This window comes from Cinclus cinclus, chromosome 22, assembly GCF_963662255.1.
Source record: "Cinclus cinclus chromosome 22, bCinCin1.1, whole genome shotgun sequence".
NCBI lineage: Eukaryota > Metazoa > Chordata > Aves > Passeriformes > Cinclidae > Cinclus > Cinclus cinclus.
The window spans coordinates 5,239,714-5,263,516 of NC_085067.1; the positions used below are offsets into that span (position 1 = coordinate 5,239,714).

At 44.4% G+C, this 23,803-nt stretch overlaps 1 protein-coding gene across 6 annotated transcripts; it reads right to left on the bottom strand.

Moving 5' to 3' along the window:
* Positions 1 to 2,258: 2,258 nt before the first annotated feature.
* Positions 2,259 to 23,280, bottom strand: RABGEF1 (RAB guanine nucleotide exchange factor 1). Of its 6 annotated transcripts, XM_062506818.1 has the most exons (11): positions 23,238 to 23,280; positions 13,137 to 13,322; positions 11,541 to 11,707; positions 10,418 to 10,537; positions 8,385 to 8,405; positions 7,661 to 7,830; positions 6,048 to 6,129; positions 5,563 to 5,695; positions 5,072 to 5,163; positions 4,509 to 4,765; positions 2,259 to 3,612 (listed from the first exon to the last, which is right to left on the bottom strand). In XM_062506818.1, exons 2-11 carry the CDS (start codon positions 13,313 to 13,315, stop codon positions 3,214 to 3,216), a joined length of 1,620 nt encoding a protein of 539 aa, XP_062362802.1. In that variant the 5' UTR covers positions 13,316 to 13,322; positions 23,238 to 23,280; the 3' UTR covers positions 2,259 to 3,213. The 6 variants fall into 6 exon arrangements, with proteins under 6 accessions (XP_062362802.1, XP_062362804.1, XP_062362803.1 ...); XM_062506820.1 differs by lacking the exons at positions 8,385 to 8,405; positions 10,418 to 10,537 and having other exon boundaries at positions 7,661 to 7,827; XM_062506819.1 differs by lacking the exons at positions 8,385 to 8,405; positions 10,418 to 10,537.
* Positions 23,281 to 23,803: the final 523 nt, after the last annotated feature.

Consider the following 23,803-nt stretch of genomic DNA (forward strand, 5'->3'; position numbering starts at 1 on the left):
CCAGGAATAGCACGGGGAGAGAAAGGCACCGGGAACAACACAAGGAATAGCACCGGGAATGGGCTCGGGAGAGGCACCGGGAATGGGCTCGGGAGAGGCACCGGGAATGGGCTGGGGAATAGCACAGGGAGAGAGAGGCACCGGGAACAGCACAAGGAATAGCACCGGGAATGGGCTCGGGAGCGGCACCGGGAGAGGCACGGGGAACGGGCCCGGGAACAGCACAGAGAGAGGCACCGGGAATAGGCTCGGGAGAGGCACCGGGAATAGCACCGGGAATGGGCTCGGGAGCGGCACAGGCAGAGGCACCGGGAAAGCAACGGGAATGGACCCAGGAATAGCACTGGGAATAGCAGCGGGAGAGGCACGGGGAACGGGCCCGGGAACAGCTCTGGGAATATCACCGGGAATATCACCGGGATCGGCCCCGGGCGCTCCCCGCGTTCTCCCCCGGCCCGAGCGCTCCAGCCCCAGCCTCCCTCGGGATGCTTCCCCGCCCTCCCCCTCTCCTTTTCCTCTAAAAACTATCCCCAAACATCTTTCTTTATCTTGCTTTAAAGTGCCCAATACCTGAAAATGTTCAGGGTTAATTCCTTAAAGCAAACAAACCTTCATTTACGTTTCTCGTGATAAGTAAGAATAATAGCACTGTTACATATTGGGTTATTATATAGTGTGGTCTGTTATTAATAATTAGTATTATTAATGGTAGTATGAAGATGCTGGTGATGTTTCCACGAGGATAATGTGAAGTCTGGTGGAGCTGTTTACTGTCCCTGGCAGCTGGACAAGCTGGTAAGAAAACCTTCTCTAAATATTGGGTGGAAAATATTCCCTAAAAATGCTTTGGGAAGGTAAAACTCCAGCAGTCCCACGAGGATCAGAAAGGGCAGAAAGCCCCTGGCTTCCACAATGACAGCGCTGAATTAATGAGTGATAGCCACAATTAACGACTCCAGCATTTCCTGTAAAATATCTTCCTTACCAAGCGAAATAAACGCAGGAGTTCACAAACAAATAAGTATTTTACAAGAAGAGATCCAATCCGAGGAACTGCAGAGTCTTTGCTTTCAGCGATACTGAGCTAAGAGCGAGAAAAATAAAGCAAATTGCTGCTGCTGTGACTGTGGCCACAGCACACACCTGTATTTTCAAGCACTTTAAAGGGACAATATTTCGATTAAAGTCTCTGGTTCGCTGCTCTTTGCAGCACTGGGGTCTCACCCAAACTGCTCCAACCCCGCTCAGGGATTATTACTCCAGGGAAAGGTGTGCAAATCCACCTTTCCTGATTAATTTACTCAAAACATGCCCACTTCAGAGGCTTGATTACACGCTATTTTAGTCCTGAACTACTCAATCACCCCAATCCAATGACTTTGCTGCAAAGAAAATAAAACCAAACATTCTTACCCAGCCTAGCACTTGAGAATTGTTGTCTGCCACTCGGAGAATACAGAAGCAGCTGCGATTATCTCGCCATGAATCATTAATAGAATAACAAAAGGTGAGGAGGGGTTTAGGGACTCATTAACGAGAGCGGAACAGCCACGTTTTTATTTAAACACGCTCATTTACACAATAGCTGCAAAAGTTTGCTTCTCCCACCCCTCCTCGGGACACACCTGGAAATCTGGATTAACACCTCAATAAACTAAATAAACACCAGGATTATTTACCGAAGGGGTTTGAGTGTGGTGACACAAGGAATAATTTGATTTATTTCTTTTGTTGTTACTGTTGTGAGCATCCCAGCGCAGCAGCTGCTTCTCTGGAACACCAGGGGTGGTGCATAGTTCATAAAAAAAGGCTAAAAAACCGCCAGAAAAGGGACAAATCACAGTCGTGGTCTGGACTTATTGCAGTGCAAATTTAATTAGGAATTAAAGCGGCAATGAATCAAGAGGTAGGTGCTTTCCTCCTCGGTGGCAAGAATTAAACATTGCTTTTAAAAGCAGCTCCAGCTGAGCTTCGTGTTTGAGATCTCAGGAGCAGGAAGGAGCCAGGGCTGGGTGGAGCTGGAAGGGATTTCAAATGAGACAGAAAAAGTTTCAGATTCTGTTGTAAGAGGTTGCTTTTTGTGGGGTGAGCCCTTCTTCCACCCCAATGTGAATTTTAGTGGCTTGGAGTGACACGAAGCCATTTTTAGCTCGCTGTTCAAGGTGCTGAAGGGGGTCACTGAAGAGCAGAATGTTGTTGTTTCACAGAAATAAAGTGCATTTTTCTGCCCCTTCTATAAAAAGCAACCTCGAGCTATATGAATTTATTTATTTATTTATTTCCCAGGATTGTCAAAAAAGCAACCAAAATTTATCCCACTGATGGAAGTGATCAGGAGAGAGAGACATTTTTGGAGCAACTCTTTCACTGTGTCTTTCCCTTCCCCCTCTAGTGTTCCACATGATGCAGTTTTTAATACAAATATTTCTTCCTATTCCTGAAATATTTTCGATTTTTGGCCCCACATTCCCTTCCAAAGCAGTAAAATCAGCACTGCTGTGCACCACTCAAGGCTACCAGGTGTTCTGACAGAGCATTTCAATGAAGAAATGGCATCTTTTAAGTATTTTTTTTTAAATGAAGTCAATTAAGATGATTTTTCAAGTTTGCAAATCACTCCAACATCCCCTGTCATCCCTCACTTCTCCCCTCCAGGTTATCCAAACTCCCAACAGCGTTTTTGCCTTTTTCCTGCAGCATGATGGAACTGAAAGGTGCTAAAATGAATATTTTGAGATAATTTTCATTCACACATGAGCTCATGCACAGTTGGGACATTAGATTTGAAATCTATTTACAATTTTACATATTTTACAATGTATAGTTCATCTTTACAGCTACAGAATAAGTTCAGACTAACACTGGTATCTTTTTTTTTTCTGCTGGAACTTGGCTTTAAGTTAAACTGATTATTAAAAACAATTAAGTGCATGCTTAGAAGGAAGCTTTCAGGAGAGGTGTCCATGGACTAGTGTTGCTTAAAAATTACACCAGTTTGTGTAGAAAATCGAAATTCAGTTCAAAAAACCCACCAAAGCCTAACAGAGATCTACTGGAGTAAAATAAATACAATTCATTACACTTAACAAAAAAAAAATAAAAAAAATAAACCAAACCAAAAAAAAGAACCCAAAAAGTACCTTTAAAAATTTACTGATTTAAGCTTTTTTTTTAGCTTTAAATTTCCTTCTCTTCCCAACTAGCTGAGGATAATTATCCTGCATAAACCTGAGGCTGCAGTGGTGGGGGCAGCTTGTCATTCTCCACATTTTCAGAGTCAATGGCTGCTAAGGCTTGGCTTTTTGGTTTTATCTCTAAGGGATATTTCTCCACAATGTCTTCCACCTCCTTGGTGATGCCATCAGTCCAATCAATGAGGTCCTTCTCCAGCTTCTTGGCTTCACTGACAATTCTTTCCTGTCTCTCATTCAACTGAGAGAGGAGGTCTAAGCTTTTGCACATTTGCTTCACCCCCAGGCACACATCAGGGGAGAAACTGTCAGATTCCTGCTTTTTTGGAGATGTCTGGCCAGTCATGAAACGATCAAAATCTTCCTGGCTCAGATTTAAAGACTGAGCATCCAGTTTTTCAATGAAGGCCACAGCACAGCACTGCAAACAAAACAGAGAGAGCATCACTGCAAGATCTGAATCAAAGTGGAATGTACCCATTTTCTATTCCTTACCCTCTTCTGATTTTTGGATAATTTTTTTTATGCCCTAAACGAGCTTTTCCAGAAGTTAATTTCACCAGACACTTCATACAACTCTTCCCTCTCCTCAAAAGTTAGAAGAAATCAAAAACTGACCTGCCCAGGTACATTCCAGACCTCAGGGTCTCTGTGTTTGGGAGGTGAGAGAACAGCAGGAACATGCCAAGGAGACAGGAGCAGTGTATTAATGTTTAATTATCTGATCAGCAGAGATCTGCTATGCAGATTCATTCATTCATTAATTTTCTGAAGGAAGGAATGTTAAAGCCCAGCTCACTTGGTGGATGCTCTGCTCCTACTGAAATGAACTTTTAACATTCCAAATGGTTCATTCAGGTCTGTAATTTCCCTCCAGGATTCTTTATGATAAAATGCAGAGCACACCAAGAAATGCCTCTTGGAGAAGCTGTAAAAAACCTGTTCTAATTCTAATGCTGAAGTGCCTTCAAGGAACTCTCCTGGGCTCAAAGAGGGGACTTTGCATCTGGAACATCTGCACAGCCCAAACTCAGGGTTTGAGGAATGGAAAGTCCTCATCTTGCAGGATAAAAATACACTCAAGTCTTAGCATCAGGCTGTTCAAATAAAGGGTTTAAAGTTATAAAATAAGAAAGCAAAGCTCTGGTTTGGACAGCAGAGAAGGAAGAGAGAGGAGATAAACCTGACAGTGCTCTGAGTAACCTCAACCACTGTTGGAAGATTAATTTTAATTTCTGTTTCCTTTTGCTGGCAATACCTACCTCCAAAAAAAAGCCAAACCTTGCTGTCCAAGCCCAGCCTTCCCCCTGCACTCACCAGGTTGGTGAAATAATATCCATCCTCCCCAGTCATCAGCCTGCTGGGGTTGCAGAAGCGAGTGATGTACTGGATGTTGGACTGCAGGCGTGGGGGGTTCCCCTTGAGCACGATGTAAATCAGGGTGGGCAAGAAGTCATCAGCAGAGGCTGGCTCATTTTTGGTGATTTTGATGGCATTGAAGATGTGCTTGCTGCATTTGGTGATGCAGGCCAGTTTATCCCGAGGGACACGCTTGGAGTCCATCTCAATGATGTCTGCAAGGGGAAAACCAGAGAAAACCATTCCAGTTGTACTCAGCAGGCACTGAATAAGCAGGATTTGCTGGGTAATATTGATGTTGCATCATTTCTGTCCGTGGGGAAGTGGTTCAGGTAGATCAGCTGAGCCTAAACACTTCAGTGTGGAAAATTATCTCTGCTCCACAGATGAAATTCCCAACCCACAGAGATTCCTGCACACTTAACAGCCCGGACCCCCTCGGTGCTGACAGCAAAAATCACCTCAATAAGCAAGAGAGAGAAAATTTAAAGTTGGAAATAGAGAATTCATCACTCACAAACCTGTAATTGCCTTTACAACCATGTCAGAGACTTCTGGGATTTCCTCACTGACAGGAACACACAACATCTGGGGAGTCACCCAGTGCAAAGCCCTGGGACAGGAAAGAAAGGGTTAAACTCTTCAGTGCCAGTGACATCCAGGTGTTTGAAACCAGCTGCTTCCTGAACTCAGGGCTCAAGGAATGTGCTTTGTGTGAATGAGGCATTATTCCAGCCATAAATCAGTTTATTCCACTGAAGTAATTGATTTGCAGTGAAAATATTGCCTTTTTAAAAAAATTTCTTTGGCTGTAATTTAACAAAAGCAAATTTTCCCAGTGTACTGATAGTCATTATCCCACCTATTAACTCCTTCTGTATTTTAAATAAAATAGTTTGAACCCTTAACAAGCCATTTTTCTGTGCACAGCACAAGGTTTTTAACATGGTTGATTCAGACCTCATTTAGAGAATCAGGGATTACTCAATTATTTTTGCTTTTAAAGCCTTACCTGATCCTTTTTTGGACAGCAAGGTCTTTCTTCTCATCATCAGTTGTCTCAGGGCAAAAAACATATTTATACTGTCGAGTCATGATGTATTTCTCAACCTCATCCATTGCCTTCTCCACTTTTTCAGGGGGCACTGAAAGGGACAAATCCCACAGATTAAATATTCCAGGGCTCTTTGGAAGGTTTAACCCCCATATCATCAAATTAGTATTACTCATTCAAACCAACCTGAGTTCACAAATGGACATAATGGGAAGTAAAAATAAAATGGGCAGAACTCCAGTGAGAATTTTAAAAGAAAGCTGTAAAAAGAAATATTTAGACAACAAAACTTCCTGGAGGGAACAATTCTTAACTCTGGTACCAGAACCTGTTCCCAGCATTTCTGAAAGCTGGGAATGCTTTGCTTTAACTGCAAGTTCAAGAGGTTTTAGTTTTACATCCCTGCTTTTAGAACAAGATGATGAAAAAGAAGAACTTGGTACCTTTCCAACGTGTCTGCAGCCTGTCTGCTACATTTTGGTAGAAGTCCTGGGCACACTCAGATTGTTCCTCAATGCTTAAATCCTGCAGGAGAACAAGGATCAAGTGTGAAGAGCTGGCAGCAACACCTCATGTTTTGTTTTGGTTTAAGGCAAGTGCCCAGCTGCTGTAACAGTCTGAGAATGCAGAGCTGTCAGAGCTGTTTATAGTGGCTCAATTTTATTTTAAAATAGGAGAAGCCAAGACTGGCTCTTTAATGTGTGAAAGATTTGTATTTATTTGCTGAATAAATGGATATTAGCACAGGTGAAATGGCTTTTTCCCCTGAGAAACACTGACAGAATAACTCAGACTAAGCAAAGTGTTTGTCCTTATTTAACCTCTAATTTTTAAAAGACAATTTATAGCCTAGAAAACCCCCAAGAACATCAATTATTTGAAGGGTTATCTCCACAGCAGACAGTTCTGATGATAAAGTTACTGTGAAATATATTCACAGTGGTATTTGTGAAACAACACTGGCTTTTGCTAAATTAGCTCCTGAAGAACATAACAGAGTTTGAAGCTTGAAAATTTAATTAATTAAGGCGATTTTCCTCATTAAATGAAACCATACATTAAAAAAAGTGGGGGGAGAATTTGATTTCTGAATTCTCTAAGGCAAAAAACTGCACATTTTCCTGAACACAAGTCTCAGCTCTTGCTGAGACTGGATTTTAGGCCTGGCTTATGTTTTTAAAAATCCCCTGTTTTGAGAAGGTTGAAGTAGGAAATGAGAATGCTTCAATGCTTGAAGCCAAAAATAAACCTACATTGTTCTCACAAACTCTGTGCTCAGAATGAACAGATCTAAAAGAAAAATCAAAGTTCAAGAAGATTTCAAAGCAGAGGGAATGCAAGATTCCATGAGAACTTGTGAGGAGATAATTTGAGGAACTAAATAGGAAAAGGAGAAGGGAGGGGGAAAAAAAGTTGGGCTGAATTCTGACTCATTCCAACCATAGGTGGCACCAGAGACCGATTAATATTTCAAGAACACTGATTTTTTTTTTCTTTTTAATGGAAAATGAAGATGTAGCACTTATTTCATATTAAAAAAAACCAAAAAACCAACCCAGCACAGTCAAATTCTTCTTCCCCAATAAAAGGAGAGGGGTGGGTTGATGCTGAAATATCTTTAGAAGTTTTTAGGCTTAAGTTCTCATCCCTGGAAGTGTCCAAGGCCAGGCTGGATGGGGTTTGGAGCAACCTGGGACTGAGGAAGGAGTCCCTGCCCATGGAACCAGATCTTTAATTTCCTTCCATCCCAAACCACTCTGATATCTAAAAACTCACCAGGTGATATCTTATATAATTTCCACAAGTCATATGAATGTAGAATAACTCAGGACTAATTTATCTGGGATGCTCTGGGGTTAGAAGGATCCTTTGGCCTCACACTACCAAAAAAAAAAAAAAAAAAAAAAAAAAAAGCACCCAGATCTTAATTTGATTAATCCAATCATCTGATTGAATCATCCTGCCACACTCCAGAAAATCCAAACTGCTGGAAGAAGTGCAGCATTTCCCCCCCTCTCTCCCCATCTGACTGAGACAAGAGGCATTCAGAGCTCACCCTTTTATGACTCATGGTGTCCAAAAACAGTTTGCATTGCTTGTAGATATCCTGGCCAGGCTTCTGGTATGTCCTGATGAATTCTATGAACTCCTTGGACACTCTGTCTGTCTCAATGCTGGCCTGCCTGTGGATGGAAGGGCTGGGAGCTTTGGCCTCCTGGATCTCTGCTGGCAAAATTCAGGCCACAGCAGATCAGCTTTTTTACACTGATGGATAATTTCAGAAAGGTTTTAATATTTTTAGTAGGTTTTTTTTGTTTTTGTATTTTTTTTTCAGCTGTACAGACAAGTGGTCATTTATTGCTCAAGCTTTGCCAGGGAAATGCTGGATATTATTCAACACATGAATAATTATTAAACACAAGTCCAGGAAAAGTGAGTATCCCACTGAAGTGGAACATTTAGAGCCACACCCCCATTCACACTAATGGCCTTTTTATATTAGGAGTGACTGCAAAAAAAGCTTGCTTTTTGGGTTTTACAGTCACTACAAGGTCAGACATCACCATTTAAAGTTTCCAGCTGGGACTCTGCAGATTCCTAAAGATAATGAGGTGGTTTTCCCACTCTCCCTGACCTCCACAAGTGGCTCCCAAACAGCTCAGGGCAGTTCTCATCACACAACACGCACTGCAAGGTGACAGAGCTGCATCCATGGGGGTTTTCCCACAAAAACATCTCATTTTCCAAGTTCACTGTGCTGCTCCAATACCTTCACCCACCTTTCAGCTTGCCAGCCAACGCTGTTGGAAATGGAGGGATTGAATAGAGGTGGTGGAAATGAACGTGGTGAGAGGCAAGCAGCAGAGAGACAGAAAACATGAAAATATTCATGGTCAGCATGAGACAAACATGGCTTTCAACCTGAAAACACTTCACATGCACAGAAATCCTGCTTTCAACAAGCATGCAGAACTCCAAAGCAAAAAGAAAGAAATGGGATTGATATGTTTCAGTTGGTTTAATTTGGATTTGAGGGAGGTTAGTGGGGTTTTTTTTTTGGTTGTTATTTGTTTTTGAGGAAATCAAGCACTACAGAAAACCCAAAGTTGTGTCACCCAGTGAGTGCCAAACCTGCACCTCTGACCAAAGCTCCACACTTCAGCACAGGGAGTAACTTGGTCAGGCAGCAGCAGAGCACCTCTGATATTTCAGTGCCCAGAACAGAATAGGTTTTGCAAATATTTAAATTCCAACTGCAGCAATTGAGATAGAGAGTGCAATTGAGATAGAGAGTGCAGCAACTCCTTTTCTAGTCACTCAGGGACACTTTTTCCAGAGGGAATTTCCTTCCACTGCCTTTATACCTAAGGTTCACTGCATGAATCCCAAATCTTGCACAGGATTTCAGCTGGGGTGGGGGGGCATTAATTAAATTTGTCACATTTAAAATTAGAGAAGCAGAAAGCTTATTTAGAAATAATTAACAGAGGAAAGGGCAGAGTTATCAGATATTTCTTCCATGATTAATCATTGATCTCATTTCATAGTACAGCTGAAGGTTTTATTTACTTACTTCACCAATGAGTTCACTCTTTTATAAAAATAATGAGCCTCATTTTACTATTTGATTTTAAGGAATGTGAATATTATTTGTTCAGTCACAAATTCAAACTAGATTGTTGTTTAGTTACTACAGGGATGTAGTCAACTGAGGCAGATTAATATTAAGTATTAAAAAGTGAATGCTAATTAGAATCAACTGTCTTTTAATGAATTACACCAAGAATTACTTGAAGCTGCAACTTCATTAATCTCTGAGCTGAAATCCTGATTTAAGGAAAATTCATCTGTACTGATTACCTAGGGTTGCAGAGACAAATGAACTTCCAGCAACAAAATATCCTCAGGTTTGTCCTGTGCTCTCAGAAAATTCAGTTTAACTAAAGAAGAAGCTGATTACAGCCAAGAAATTCCAACAAGTTAAAGACAGCCCAGCAGAAGAAAATGCCAAAACACCAGGAGAGAGCATGAGAAGAGTTAAGGAAGGATCAGCATCACAAAGAATAAAGATAATTAATATTTCAATCTTTCTACAGGAAAGCCACTTGTCACAGCAGAACAGGAGCACTCCAGGGATTCACTATGGTTGTGCCATGGTCACAGAGCCCAGTCCAAGCATGGAATGTCAAACAGGGCTTGTCACACACAGCCCTTCATCACCTTCCTGTCATTTAACAAACATCTGCACGTTCCTTTAGCCAGCAGAACAAGGACTGCAAACAAATAATGCAGGATGGGCTCTTAAAGCTGTTTGCATCAAGGGGTTTGGTGTTCTTTTGGTTTAAATGAAACAAGTGCCTCCTCTTGATGGGAGATTTTCTTCTTGGTTTATATAACAAACATCTGGAGATGCATTGAGAATGCCAAAGTTCTTGAAGTGCCAACTTCAGTAGTTTCAACTCGTAATAATCAGATTTGTAACAGCAACCTGGAAATTTTTTGTAATTAAAAATATAAACCAGCACAAGATCCAGCTAATTCTTAGAAAATTCTTATTTTGTTTTATTCTAATCCTAAGGTAGAGTTCAAAGAAGCTTCAGCTTTACTCCTATGACTCCCTACTAAAAAAGCAAAGGATTGGTTTGGAGATTCAGCATCACCTCAGGATGCTGGACTCTCTTGTTTTGCCATCTTCATGTTGAAGAGCACAAGTTACAACTGGCACAACCCTAGTTTGTGTTTAGCAAAGCTCAACTAAGAGCCAAGCTTACTAAGACCAGGCAGACAGCTTGCCCAGGCTGTGCTGCATTACCTTCAGAAGGGGAAGCCAGTTCCCAGGAGGGAGTAAAAATCTCCTTCAAATCCCTGAGAATGTTATCAGCATTTCTTTCCCTCCCAAGCTGTCCTTGCTTAGGGGTTTTCTCTTGAGCTGCTGAAATAAAAAGGCCAAAGCAAGCAGGGCACCAAGAGCAGGAGTGTGGCAGGACAGGGGGTGAAGGGATAAGAAAACAAAAGATGGAAAGTGAGAAGAATGAAAATTAAAAAAAAAAAAAAAAAAAAAAGGGTTTAACACAGGTGAATGAATGCCTCATGTAGCCAGCTGCTGCCATGCACCAGGACAACTCTAATCAGAAAAATGCTGAATTTCAAATTAAGGAAATGCATCATCTCTAAGGTTAAGACAGATTAATGCTGCTTCTCCTTCTGGAATTCCTCCTCCACAGCCCAGCATTTCCCAGTTTTGGCCTGTGTGAGCTATTGCTATGCAAAGCCAGCAGTGCCATTCATCATTCCTGCTTGTAACACATTCTGTAGAACAAACACCCAGCCCAGCCAGCACCAACTTGAGATTCCCAGCCCACACAAACACTGCCAGCCTCACATTTCTGTGCAGCTCAAAGCACCCTGCTCACACATCCCATTCTGGCCTGTCAAAGTGAGGCATTCTGGCAGCACCAGCTGCTGTTTTATCTCAGGGTTTCCATCACACTCAGACACAGCAGTTTGCTGAGGTGACTGACAGCCAGCAATTTCTCTGCTGCTCTCTCCAGGAGGAATTCCCCTTCCAGCCCTAAATCCTGGTGTGACACCATGGCTGACTCAGGAGCTTCACTGGAACGTGTGCCAGAGGAACAAGGAACTTCCCCTCAGCACTGCAGTGCCACCACAGGAACACATTTCTGCTGTTTAGTGGAAGAACTCCTGTATAATCACATATAAACACAGGTTTAGCAGTGCACTGCTCCATTTCACAGATTGTTTGGAATCACTCACATTTTTCTGTGTTTTCAGTAACAGTCACTCTCCAGAAACATCACTGTTCCAATCTTTGAAAGTCAAAGCAGAGAGCATTAATCTGCCTTTTAGAACAACACATCTGCCAGAAACTTTTCATTTTAAAATGTACAGAAGCATGAAAAGCAAAGGAGAGTTACCCTTCTTAGCTCCTGCTCTGGAGGAAGCAGTGAAAAACTTCTTGACAGTAGTGACCTTTCTTGTTTTCTCATTGGTTTTCTTCTCCTCAAACTTTGAAAAAGTCAGGGACTGTGCCCCTTGGGTGCTCTGGCTGCTGGCATAGGCTTCTTCCTCCTCACGCTGGAGCCTGCAGTTAGAAAGATACAGGTCTGATTTAAGGGCTGATTTCCTGTGCAATCATTAATTACTCATTTGACATGTTAATTCTTCCCTCTGCCTCCCTCCCTTCACTACAGGACACCCACCCTTCCCATGCTGCAGTGATAAAAGTGGTAAAAGTCACCTTCCTCTCATGTCACACTCTGAATTCTCTGAAGGCACAGGGGAGGATTTCCAGCAGCAGATTCACTGCCTTCCTCCCTGCCTCACACCGAGTTCCTCAGCCTCTTACCTCAGGCAGTCCTTCCCCAGCTCACAAAAGCAAAACACCCCGTCCCAGTCTCAGGAATATTTTGGGAAATAGATCATTGCTGTCATAATCTGCTGTGATAATCAATATCTACTTGAATGGATCAGAAAAAGTTTGAAAGACCAAGTTTTAATCTAAATTAGAGGAGGACAAACTCACCAATCCTGAAACCCTTTTTCCTCCTATGCAGGAGGAATCAAGCAAGTTACATTTTATCACCTTTCAAGATGCTGGGAGGCTGAGCAGTTGTCTTTAAACATCCCTCCAGCTCAGGATGGACCATAAATAGTGTGGGATCTGCAACTTCTTGAGGCAGGAATTGTATTTTATCAGTGCTGACAAGGCTGTCTGTCCACTGTAACAAACAATCACAGCTTTTCTGTGCCTTCAGCATCTCCCAGCTATTCATTAAAGAATTCCTTAACTACCCCACTTTGTTTTAGAGATGATCCAAGACTGGCAGCATAACCATCTGCCCTAATAATGAAGTTTTTATTAACGGTTTAAGACATTTATGACAGAGGAAAACAATGACCTCTGTGCTGCTACCTCTGAAAATCTTCCATTTACAAGGTCAAGCATTTATCACACAAGGAAAACTAGATTGGATTGCAGAAAATAAGTGATTAGACAATGACCTAAATTAGCAAAGATAAAGCTTTGATGTTCTTGGGCTTAAGCCCAAGTTTAAAAGTTTAAAAGAATGCAGTTGAAAAGAATGACCACAGACAAGACTAAAATCAGCTTTTAATCAGCAGCTGGAATGTAAAACCATGCTGCTGCCTGTACCTAAGAAAATAATTGCCATCTCTGGAAAGTATTTTAATAAAATTTTTCCATTTAGCCCTTCTAATTGCTAGATAGAAATACAAATTTGCATATGCAAAATAGGTCAAAATACTCATTGGGAGGTTGGGCTCTGTTTATATTTGTTCCTTCCCAGATTTTCTTTTCAAACCTCTTACACTAGAGTGCCATAATTATCCATCTTTGCACCAAAGGGAAGGTTGGAATTCCTGCTGGAAAGGTCAAATTGGAGAATTTGTGATGAACCTGAGCCAGAGCAAACAGGATGAGGAAACAGGAGGCAAGAACAGAATTTGGTGGAGTCACTCTGAAGGAAGAAAGAAGAAAGAAGGTTCTTTACCTCTCTGCCAGCTCCCAATCCTCCTGAATCTGCTTCTGCCTGGCCTTGTGGTATTCCTCCCTCCAGCACTTGGAGCAGAACCCCTGCCAAGCAGGATTTCCATAGTAACCACAGCCCTTCTTGCACAGCAGCTCTGACTGATCCACGTGGATTCCTCTGCGCTCTGATTTCAGGTTCATTTTCCTCCTGGAGGAAGAGGAGAAGGGTTAAAAGCACAAACATGGCAGCAGCCTGCTAGAAATCATTTCTGAGGGGTTGCCTTCAGAAAGGAGTCACCTGCTTGAATTATTAAACAGCTCCATAGCAACCAAATGAATGCCAGGGGAGGAAGGGCACAGTTACATAACCAGGAGCCCCAGAGCCAGGGGCAGCACAAGCACAGCTCTGCAGGGCTGTGACCCTCACACAGCTCCAGAGAGTGCTCCAGGGAACCAGTGACAGTGCCACTGCATGTCCCTGCAGGGACAGTGCCACTGCACACCCTGAAGGGACGGTGACACCGCACACCCCGCAGGGACGGTGACACCGCACACCCCGCAGGGACGGTGACAGGGACACCGCACACCCCCGAAGGGACGGTGACAGTGACACCGCACACCCCGCAGGGACGGTGACACCGCACACCCCCGAAGGGACGGTGACACCGCACACCCCACAGGGACGGTGACACCGCACACCCCACAGGGACGGTGACACCGCACACCCCACAGGGACGGTGACAGTGACACCGCACACCCCGCAGGGACAGGGACACCGCACACCCCCGAAGGGACGGTGACACCGCACACCCCCGCAGGGACGGTGACACCGCACACCCCACAGGGACGGTGACAGTGACACCGCACACCCCGCAGGGACAGGGACACCGCACACCCCCGAAGGGACGGTGACACCGCACACCCCCGCAGGGACGGTGACACCGCACACCCCGCAGGGACGGTGACAGTGACACCGCACACCCCGCAGGGACAGGGACACCGCACACCCCCGAAGGGACGGTGACACCGCACACCCCCGCAGGGACGGTGACACCGCACACCCCGCAGGGACGGTGACACCGCACACCCCCGAAGGGACGGTGACACCGCACACCCCCGAAGGGACGGTGACACCGCACACCCCGCAGGGACGGTGACACCGCACACCCCGCAGGGACGGTGACACCGCACACCCCCGAAGGGACGGTGACACCGCACACCCCGCAGGGACGGTGACACCGCACACCCCGCAGGGACGGTGACACCGCACACCCCGCAGGGACGGTGACACCGCACACCCCGCAGGGACGGTGACACCGCACACCCCGCAGGGACGGTGACACCGCACACCCCGCAGGGACGGTGACACCGCACACCCCGCAGGGACGGTGACAGTGACACCGCACACCCCGCAGGGACAGGGACACCGCACACCCCCGAAGGGACGGTGACAGTGACACCGCACACCCCGCAGGGACGGTGACACCGCACACCCCGCAGGGACGGTGACACCGCACACCCCCAAAGGGACGGTGACACCGCACACCCCCAAAGGGACGGTGACACCGCACACCCCGCAGGGACAGGGACACCGCACACCCCGCAGGGACAGGGACACCGCACACCCCGCAGGGACAGGGACAGTGCCACACCAGGGGACACAGGCCCTTTGGCTCTGCTCTCACCTTGTTGTGACAGCCAGAGGCACAAAGCAACCGGGGTTGGAAAAAAGAAATAAAGTTCCAAAAAGCAACCCAGGGAGCACACAGAATACACTGTGTCCTGACACAGAACACAGAACCACACTGGTGAGGCTTCAGGGATCTTTGGCCTCCAAAAGTGTCTTTAGGGCCCAGCTGGGCACATCCCCATTTCCTGCAGGTTCTGCCACAACTCGAGTGTCTGCCTGCACACAGCACAGCTCTGGGGTTTATAATCAGTGCCTGCAACAAAAAGATTCTCCTGCCCACAGCAGCGCTGCCAAGGCTGTCATGGAGCATCCAGCCTCCCTTCCTTTCCTGACAAAAAGCATCCCACATCCCAACTCCCTCCCCAAGCCATGCCAGCTCCCTGCTTCCCAAGGGAAACGCTGCAGTCACTTCAGGAGAGCAGCACAGCACCGTGTGCACCTGCAAGGTTAAGGTGTGGATATGCAAACACTGACATTTAGATTGCAATACTGACAAACACAAAAAGCAGAAATAGCACAGACAGGTTTTGTCCAGTAAATCCAGTCCTGTTTCCTTCCTGCCATTCCAGAGGTGCCACGTATGGAAAGAGAGGAAAAGGGATTTTCTCAAACTGAAGAACATCAGTAACTGAGGCAGAATTATCTCCTTTTCCCCAGAAATTCCACCCCAAACTCTGCATATTCTGATGGAATATGCACAAATGTCACTGAGAGTTTCCTGCTACGGGAAGTTCCAGCTCTTTTGTTCCAGGCTCAATTATCCATTTTAAAAGACTGATAATGTTTAACATTTCTCATTAATCTCATCAAGTCATTTTAAGCAAAGTAACAGGAAATACACTATTTTCTCCGAGGGGGGGAACAAATTCAATATTCCATCTTATCTACGTGAGTATTATGATTTCTTCAATTTTTCTATTATTGAAAGAAATAATGAGTTTCTAAAAATAGCCTAAAATAGTTTCACTGTAGAGACAAGCATATTAAGGGAATACATTTCTTAATGACATAATTTATAGCTATGTGTTCTCATTTTTATAGATGTGAGAACACCTGAATGTTTTCTTTTCTTTCCTACTGAAATAACAAACAATATTGTGCTGCTGCAGAGCAAAAGAAAAAGAAAAAGAAAACAAAACCCACCCAAAAAATCCCAATACTTTAAACATTTAAGTACTTCACTTCATTCCTATATGCAGAAATAACTGAGAAAGATAAATATGTTGCTTTTCACAAAAATTTTTCAGTTAAATTTCCTGACTTCTCAAGCTGTGTGGGAGCTCCTGGCTGCCAACACCTCCGAGCTCAGAAATTAAACTTTCAGTGTGTGTCAGCTGCACAGCCTGGCAGGAATTGCATTTTGGCAGGATTTGCACACTCAGGCCATTCCCAGAGCATCACTCATGTCCTTGAGCAACAATTCTGAAAAAAAGGGGAAGCAAAAAACCTGAAACTCTTCACTGAATCAGTTTCAAGACTATTCCTAAAAGCAGAAGCTGCAGAAGCATTTTGGTCAGAGACCTCTAATGCAGCTGCCTGTCCTAGAAAAAAACATTTATATTTATTTATATATATGTATATGTTACAAACGTGCATGAAATGTTTAATTGCCATCCATGTGAAGCTGATCAGTCAATGTCTACACTGTAAACCACAAAGACACAATAAATAAAAATATTCTCATATCACAAGCTTCCCAGAAATTTTACAGGGATCTCTGTCACCTGAGGAAATAAAACCCTTTAAGAAACTCTGTCACCCACCAGAACACAGTTACAGCTGTGGAATTGCAATTATTTCAGTAATTCAGGTGTCTGCTCTTATGCAAAAGCACCATATTCCAGACTCTAATTTGTAAATTAAAGGAGTAGAATGAAAATACCTGGCCCTGCTTCTCTCCCAGCCCAACACCTGAAACCACAGCATGGTTTCTCTGCCACTTGGGCACTTTCAAAAAAATCATCTTTGTGCCCCCAGAGCTTCACCCCCACAGTGGCACCGTTCCCTCTGGCATCCTGTATGTACATTAAACTAAAAATAAAGTTCTGTTCAGCCTCCAAGCTCAGCAGCTTTGCCCAGAGTGAGCAAAGCAGAGCTGCAGAGAGCTGCAAAGTCAAGAGCCCTTCCCTTCCCTGGGAGTGTTTGCAGTGCCACCAGCTCAGATGTGGGGACACAGGAGTCACCCTGACACACAGGAAGGAGTCACATGCTGCACACTGAGCTCAGACTTTCACACAGAAAGGGTCATTGCAAAAAATAAAAAAAAAAAAAAAAAAAAAAAAAAAAAAAAGAAAAAAGAAAAAAAAAGTTTCCCAGCTGGTTTCTGCAAGTCAGCATTAATATTTTAATGAAGAAAACAACTGGGGTATGGAAAAAATGAAAGTGGAAAATCCCCTCTCGATTTAATTTTTTGGCAAGTAAATCACTGCTTACATTATAACCTTACATAATCAAAATGTTTTGTTGGAATTGTTGAGTGTCCAAAATGCTTTTTCCCCTTCTCCCTTGCACTCCAGCTAAAGGTCATCATTCCTTATCCAACAATCAGCTCCTCAGTGTCTGCACAGCCACACCACACATTTTGCATGGTCAGATCTCTTATTTTCACTCCTGCCCTCAATAATGGCCTGTTCAAAGCTCACTTCTAACATAATTCAAAGGAAAAAACCCAAATTTGTTGTTTTTCTGGAGTTGGAGAGCAAGCAACTACAAACACCTTTACACTACCTGCTCACTGAGAAGCCAGAAAAACACAAGGAAGGTAACAAACTTCCACATTAAAAAAATAAATCTCTAATGCAGAAGTACAGTAAAGTACCAGAAGATCATAAATAACATTAACTACTACAATTTGGAGAGGTGCTTTGTACCAAACATCCTTCTTGCATTGCCTGTATCCCAGTTAAAGCTCTTCAAGAAACACCACATCTCCCACCTAGGGGCAAAAAGTCAGTGCAATTCAAAATATTCAAAATTCAAAATCCACTGCTTTGCTTAGTGAGCGTTTCAAAAGGCTGTGCAGGGAAGGCAGGAGTGACACTTCACAAACACCACAGGACAGAAACTTCTTTTGAGCATTTCTGTGCCAGGACCAGACCTCATCACAAATTAATATCTGTGTTTATTAGCAACACCCCTTGGAAGAGTTTAGAAAAAAAGAATGGGCTCTTAGACTTAAGTTATTAATTTATAAAATACCTTTACTTAATGTTACTTATTTGTAACTAAAAGCTTCTGGTCTCCTGTTCTCCACTGAAACGGGGAAAGTGGAAATCACCCAAATACAATTTTCTAAATTTTCTCTTCTCTAGGATTTTTAAAGTGCACCTCACACAGCAGGGGTGGCTCCTGAGGGATTTATCTGGGATAATCACAGCCTGGAAAGGTGTCCCACTGCTGGCTGTGGACACCAAAATGCTCCCTGCCTTACTGCCACAAGAATTCCCAGTTGGAACCTCCATGTTCTGCACGTCCAGCTTTATTTTTTCCAAATTCTACTGAAATCAAAAGGAAACGAGGGCTATGATTCATATTAAATCAGATCTATCTGCAGGGCTGCACATCAAAGGCTTTTAGTGACAGATCAGATCTGCTCCAGCTTTTTTGGAGCATCTCACAGTAGTTGGTTATGATGGGAAAAAAAAAAACACCAAATCACTGTCTTTTAATTCAAAATTAGTTTTCTACTGGCTTTAACACAATTTATTATGAAGCTCTCAAATACATCTTCCTATCAATATATATTTTTCTTGCTGTACCTACACTCACACGATTTTTTTATTTTTCCTTTTTATTCACCCATTTAGAGCAAACACCTTTAAAGAAGGGTAATACCAACTCAGGATCTTCTCATCCTTGCTCACACCCTCAATTTTTCCCTGTTGAGTTTGTCGTCCAAGAAGAGCCCCCAGTAAAATCACAGCTCTCCCTTCAGAAAATGGGGACTCTCAGAATATTTTTCAGGAAGGACAAAGCAGCTGCCTGCCCCCTGTAAAGCTGAAACTGAGAACATGTGTGCAGACACTGCAGGGTTTCAGTCACCACCACCAGGAACCCAAACCAACTTTCCTGCAAAACGTTCTGGTTTCACTTTCCCTGTCTCACACTTTCAACCAACACAGAGTTAGTTCACACACAGGAAACACCAATTCGGTTCCAAGCCCATAAATCCCAATATTTTTGCCAGTATTCCACAAAGGGAACTGAAGGAGCAGCAATCATTCCTCCAGGAACTCAGGCCTTGTGTAGCTCAGTAACAGCAAAATACTAAATTCTAATTTTCACACAGAGCAAGCAACATAAAAAACCCCGTAAAAATTCATATTAAACCTATTAAATCAGGTCTCAGTCACAGCAAAGAGCAGATGCATCCTCAGCTTTTATGTGGCAGGAAAAAAAGGGCTCCTCCAACCCAAATTGGATCCCTCACCCCGGGGCTGATTTAATGCACACATGAAAGGCAAAACTTATGTAACACCTTTTTTTCAGCAAGAAAACAAGAAATTCTCACAGCACAAAGACTGCAGACACAGCTCTGGCTTGGGGAAAAGCACTGGGGGAAAGATGCTTTAGGAGCAGCAAGGATTTACCACTGGCTCCAACACCCCCAAGCTTGTTTTTCTGGTTCTTCTCCACCCCCCTGACTTGGCAGGGATGGAGCAAGCAAAATTATCTGTACCTTTATTATGAGTGCACATTGTGAGAAAAGATCAGCTGGGTTATAAACTATTTATCAGTCCTGGATTGCTGAGGTCACCTCTGAGAGAGCTGCCTGCAAAAGCTTGCATTCAAAGCTGAACAGAAAGAGTCTTGCTTAATCAATCAATAAACACCTTCAGCGAGAGCTAATTGCAATCAATTTATAATTATTACAAGCTGTGAAGAACAGTTTTTGAATGACTCCACAAACTAACGCTGGAAATTATAAGAGCATTAATTCTATAAATGAAATTCAGTATTGGTAATGACTTAATTAAATGTATCTGAAACCAGCAAAACACAGACTGGGAACAGGCAGGTTTGGTTTGTGGGCTTGTTTTGGGGTTTCTTTTCTTCCCTCCCTAAAATTAAGTTTTCTAAAAAAAAAATAATAATAAAAAAATCTTGGCACAGGCATTAGCAACAACCTACAGCAGTCTTTTCACTGGGCTGATTCAGCTCTTCAAAAGTCACTCTAGTACTTAAAGAGCAACTTGAATTCTAATTCAAAATCAAAGTGCCCCAGAGAGTGTCACCATGAACTCACAGCAACTCTCTGGTCATCAACGGCCACTGCCAGAAATGGAACTTGAAAGCAGAAAAAAATAAAAAGAAAACAAGGGAAGCCTCCAAACACACAATTCTTACATGAACTGCTGTTGGGTCACATCTTACTGGGGTCTGAATACTCCATCAGAACAAGACAGCAGCCAGCAACTTGAATCAATAAAAATAGATTTGTAAGGTAGGTTAGAAAGTGTATCAAAACTGAGTGGTGGAAGGATGGAGTCGAGGTGTATTTTGTACTTTCCCAATGGAAAAGTGCCCTTAAAATGTATTTATTCCAAAGAAGCAGTGACGCAAACGCCCCAAAATTCTGAAGAGCAGCAGCCTACGTGTTGAAAGAGTCGTGATTCAGGTGCAACCCCAAACACTCAGGCATGTAATTAGCAGCAGGTTAATGAAGCATGAGCTAATTTCCTCCCAAGGAAAGGGTGGGGCAAAATGAGCTCAGGCTGGAGAACAGAAAATACAAAAGCCATTAGCCAAGGGGGGAATTAGGCAAGAAAGGCGGGTGTTAACTCTGCAGTGCTCGCACTTTTCACGTGTGTTTTCCTCACAATCACAGCATTTCAGCTACAGCAGCTGCAGGATAAACAGCGCAGGCTGCTAAAAAACAGAAAAGAAAGAGCCACTGCTCTGACGAGCAGCCACCTCAAACAAACCACAGAGCTGGGACCTGGTATTTAGAGGGGAAATCGCAGCCACTGTTTCAAACCTCCAAAGTCCTGACGGCCACACGGCTCCAGCTCTCCATTCCCTGCGTTTGGAGTTGTGTTTTCCCTTCAAATGTCAGCACAGGCCTGGGGGTGCAGGCTCGGTTTGTCATTTGAAATGACCAGGCTGTGTCTCACCAGCTCCGTGTGACCCACAGCTGCGCTTCCCACGAAATCACAGGAAACACCTAAAAACTCTTTGTGCTGCTTGATTGGGAATTCAGGTCAGAATAAAGAAAAGATTAGCTTGAACTGCTAAAATCTCCTCGGGAACAGCAGCAGCAGGTTCCCACACATTATTTCCTGCCAACCACACTCACCTGAACACAGATGGAAATTAAGTTGCCTAAAACCTCAGGGAAAAACTTTAAAACGTTTTATACATTTCGTACCTGACTTGTTACAAGTGGCATTCTAACACGACTTCACAAGAACAGACTTCCAGAGTCTAGTTTTAGATCACAAGTAGTTAGTAATCATCAGGAAAAAAAAAAAAAAGTCTCAAGCATAATTGGGGATTACACAGTAAGGAAAGAAGGAGCTGAGAAAGCTAGAACAGCCTTAAATAACACCACAAAACAGAATTAAATGCCAGAATCGTAGACTATCTTCAAGCTTATAATCAATTTGTTGTGTAAAGTAGTCTTAAGAATTGGTATAGTTGGTTTTATATCCTATTCTCCCTTTTTACTGTGTGTTGTTTTGGGCTTTTTCTTGGTCAGCAAAACATTCCACTGAGCTACAATTCTCTTCCTAATCCTCCCTGCTGCAAAAAACCACTTGTGTAACCGTGTCCAGAAGGGCCAGCACAACCCATTCCCGAGCAAAGCACTGTTCCTGGAAAACACCTCATCCTTCTACGCTGGTCTGGTTTGCTCACTGGTCTCAAAAAAAAGCGTTGGAAAACCAAAATCAGCTCAGTGCAGTTCCCCAAGTCCTGGTGTGACAAATTCCACGCTTCAAAAGTAGCTTGAAATGAGCCCAAATAAAAGTATGGCAAGTCAATCGTGGATTTAAATCACAACCTCCACAATGCCACCCCTTTACACCCCAAACCGTTCAGTGCTGCTAATTCCCAGCACTGAGCTCCACTCAGCCAAACAAACAAACAAACAAAAAAAAAAATTAATTTTGCCTGAAAAACCTTTCCAGTGAACCCTGCCACAGAGCAGCAGGATTTCAGACAGCACTGAGCCACCCTCTCTCTCTCAGAGAATTTCTTTGGGAATTGAAGCACACCATTCATGTCCCAGTATCTCACACCCTCTCTGAGCCACTCCCTGCTCCAAGGGAACAGCCCGGACCCTACAGAGCTACAAGCAGCGAGGAACACCCACAAAAGCATCCAAAACGCGCTGCTCAGCATCTTAAATATTCCCTGAACTTCACCTGGCTTGACTTGAAAGGACTTTGATCCTCGGCTGTGCAGGGAGAAGCCGGGCAGGGACAATACTTACAGGAAAAAAGCTAAAAATTCACTGATCCCTAAGGAACTCATCAGGAAAACAGGTTGGGGTGGGGGACTATTGGTAAAACTATCAGGGACACCTGAACTCTGTTAACTACACGCACAGGCCTACGGAATTAATTTAAATATATATATAATAATTAGCTTTAGGAGCTGCACATGGAGGAGAGCAAACACCCACAAAAAGCATTCCAAACACACCGCTCAGCATCTCGAAAATTCTCCAAACTTCCCCCGGCTTGAGCTTAAAGGACTTTAATCCTCAACCGGGCAGCGGCAATACTTACAAAAAAAGAGCAAAAAACTCCTTTACCCACAGGGAGCTCATGAGGAAAACAGGCTGGGGGGACATGGCGACAAAGGTGTCAGTGCCACCTGCACCCCGTTAGCCACCGGCAGAGCCACATCGAATGGAAACACACATATACACATCGAATAAAAATCAGCTGTAGGAGCCGAATGGAAACACACATATACACATCGAATAAAAATCAGCTGTAGGGGCCGAATGGAAACACACATATACACATCGAATAGAAAATCAGCTGTAGGGGCCGAATGGAAACACACATATACACATCGAATAAAAATCAGCTGTAGGAGCCGAATGGAAACACACATATACACATCGAATAAAAATCAGCTGTAGGAGCCGAATGGAAACACACATATACACATCGAATAAAAATCAGCTGTAGGAGCCGAATGGAAACACACATATACACATCGAATAAAAATCAGCTGTAGGAGCCGCACACAGGAGGAAGGCGGCTCGCCAAGTTCCGGCATATCCCGGTGTTTGCTTATCCCGGTGTTTGCTTATCCCGGTCGCTGCCGATCACGGACCCCTCATCCAGGCCCAAGGCGGCAGCGGGGCCGGTGTGAAGCCCCTCGGCGGGGCGGACACCGACCCCGACCCCGACCGTCAGGACGAGCTATAACCGGGGGGACACGGCCGCCCCCGCTGTCCCCTCACCCCGCGGCTCTCACCGGCTGTCCCGGGCGGCGGGGCCGGCCCCGCGGCTGCGGCTGCGGCTGCTGCTGCTGCTGCTGCTGCTGCTGCTGCTGCTGCTGCTGCCCCTCACGGCCCCGGCGCCGCCCGGCCCTCCCTCGCTCCCTCCCCCGGCTCCGGCGGAAGGGCGGGCGGCACCTCCGGGGCGGGCCCGGGCCCGGAAGGAAGCGGGGCCCGGCGGCGCTGGGCGGAGCTGGGGGTGCCGTGAGGGAAGGGGGGGTTTGCGGTGTGAGCGCATCCACAGCGCTGCCCCTCCCAGCCTAGCGAATTCCCGCACTCCCTTCCCTCCCCAGGCCCGGCCCTGACCCCACGCGAACGCCCCAGAGCTGCCTTTGGGAAATATAAAAATACCCGCTGCTGCTTCAGACTCCTCTTTCCGTGCTCAGGTACACAATGTTGTGTGCTGATTTCTGTATTTTTTTTTACCCGTCTTTTTTAATTTTTTTTTTGCTCAGACATCCCACTGTGAGACAGGGAGCGCTTCAGCGGGGACAGGTGGACAGCATGGAAATGACCTCAGAACAAGGGGGGAGTTCTGAATACA

Bases quoted from the DNA above. Each gene is read 5' to 3' on its own strand.
- RABGEF1 (XM_062506818.1), bottom strand. From the start codon at position 13,315: ATGAACCTGAAATCAGAGCGCAGAGGAATCCACGTGGATCAGTCAGAG. The intron at 6,130-7,660 runs GTGAGCTCTGAA...GTTCTCCTGCAG, and splicing joins ACACCATGAGTCATAAAAGG to GATTTAAGCATTGAGGAACA. The intron at 5,164-5,562 runs GTAAGGCTTTAA...TTCCTGTCCCAG, and splicing joins GCTGTCCAAAAAAGGATCAG to GGCTTTGCACTGGGTGACTC.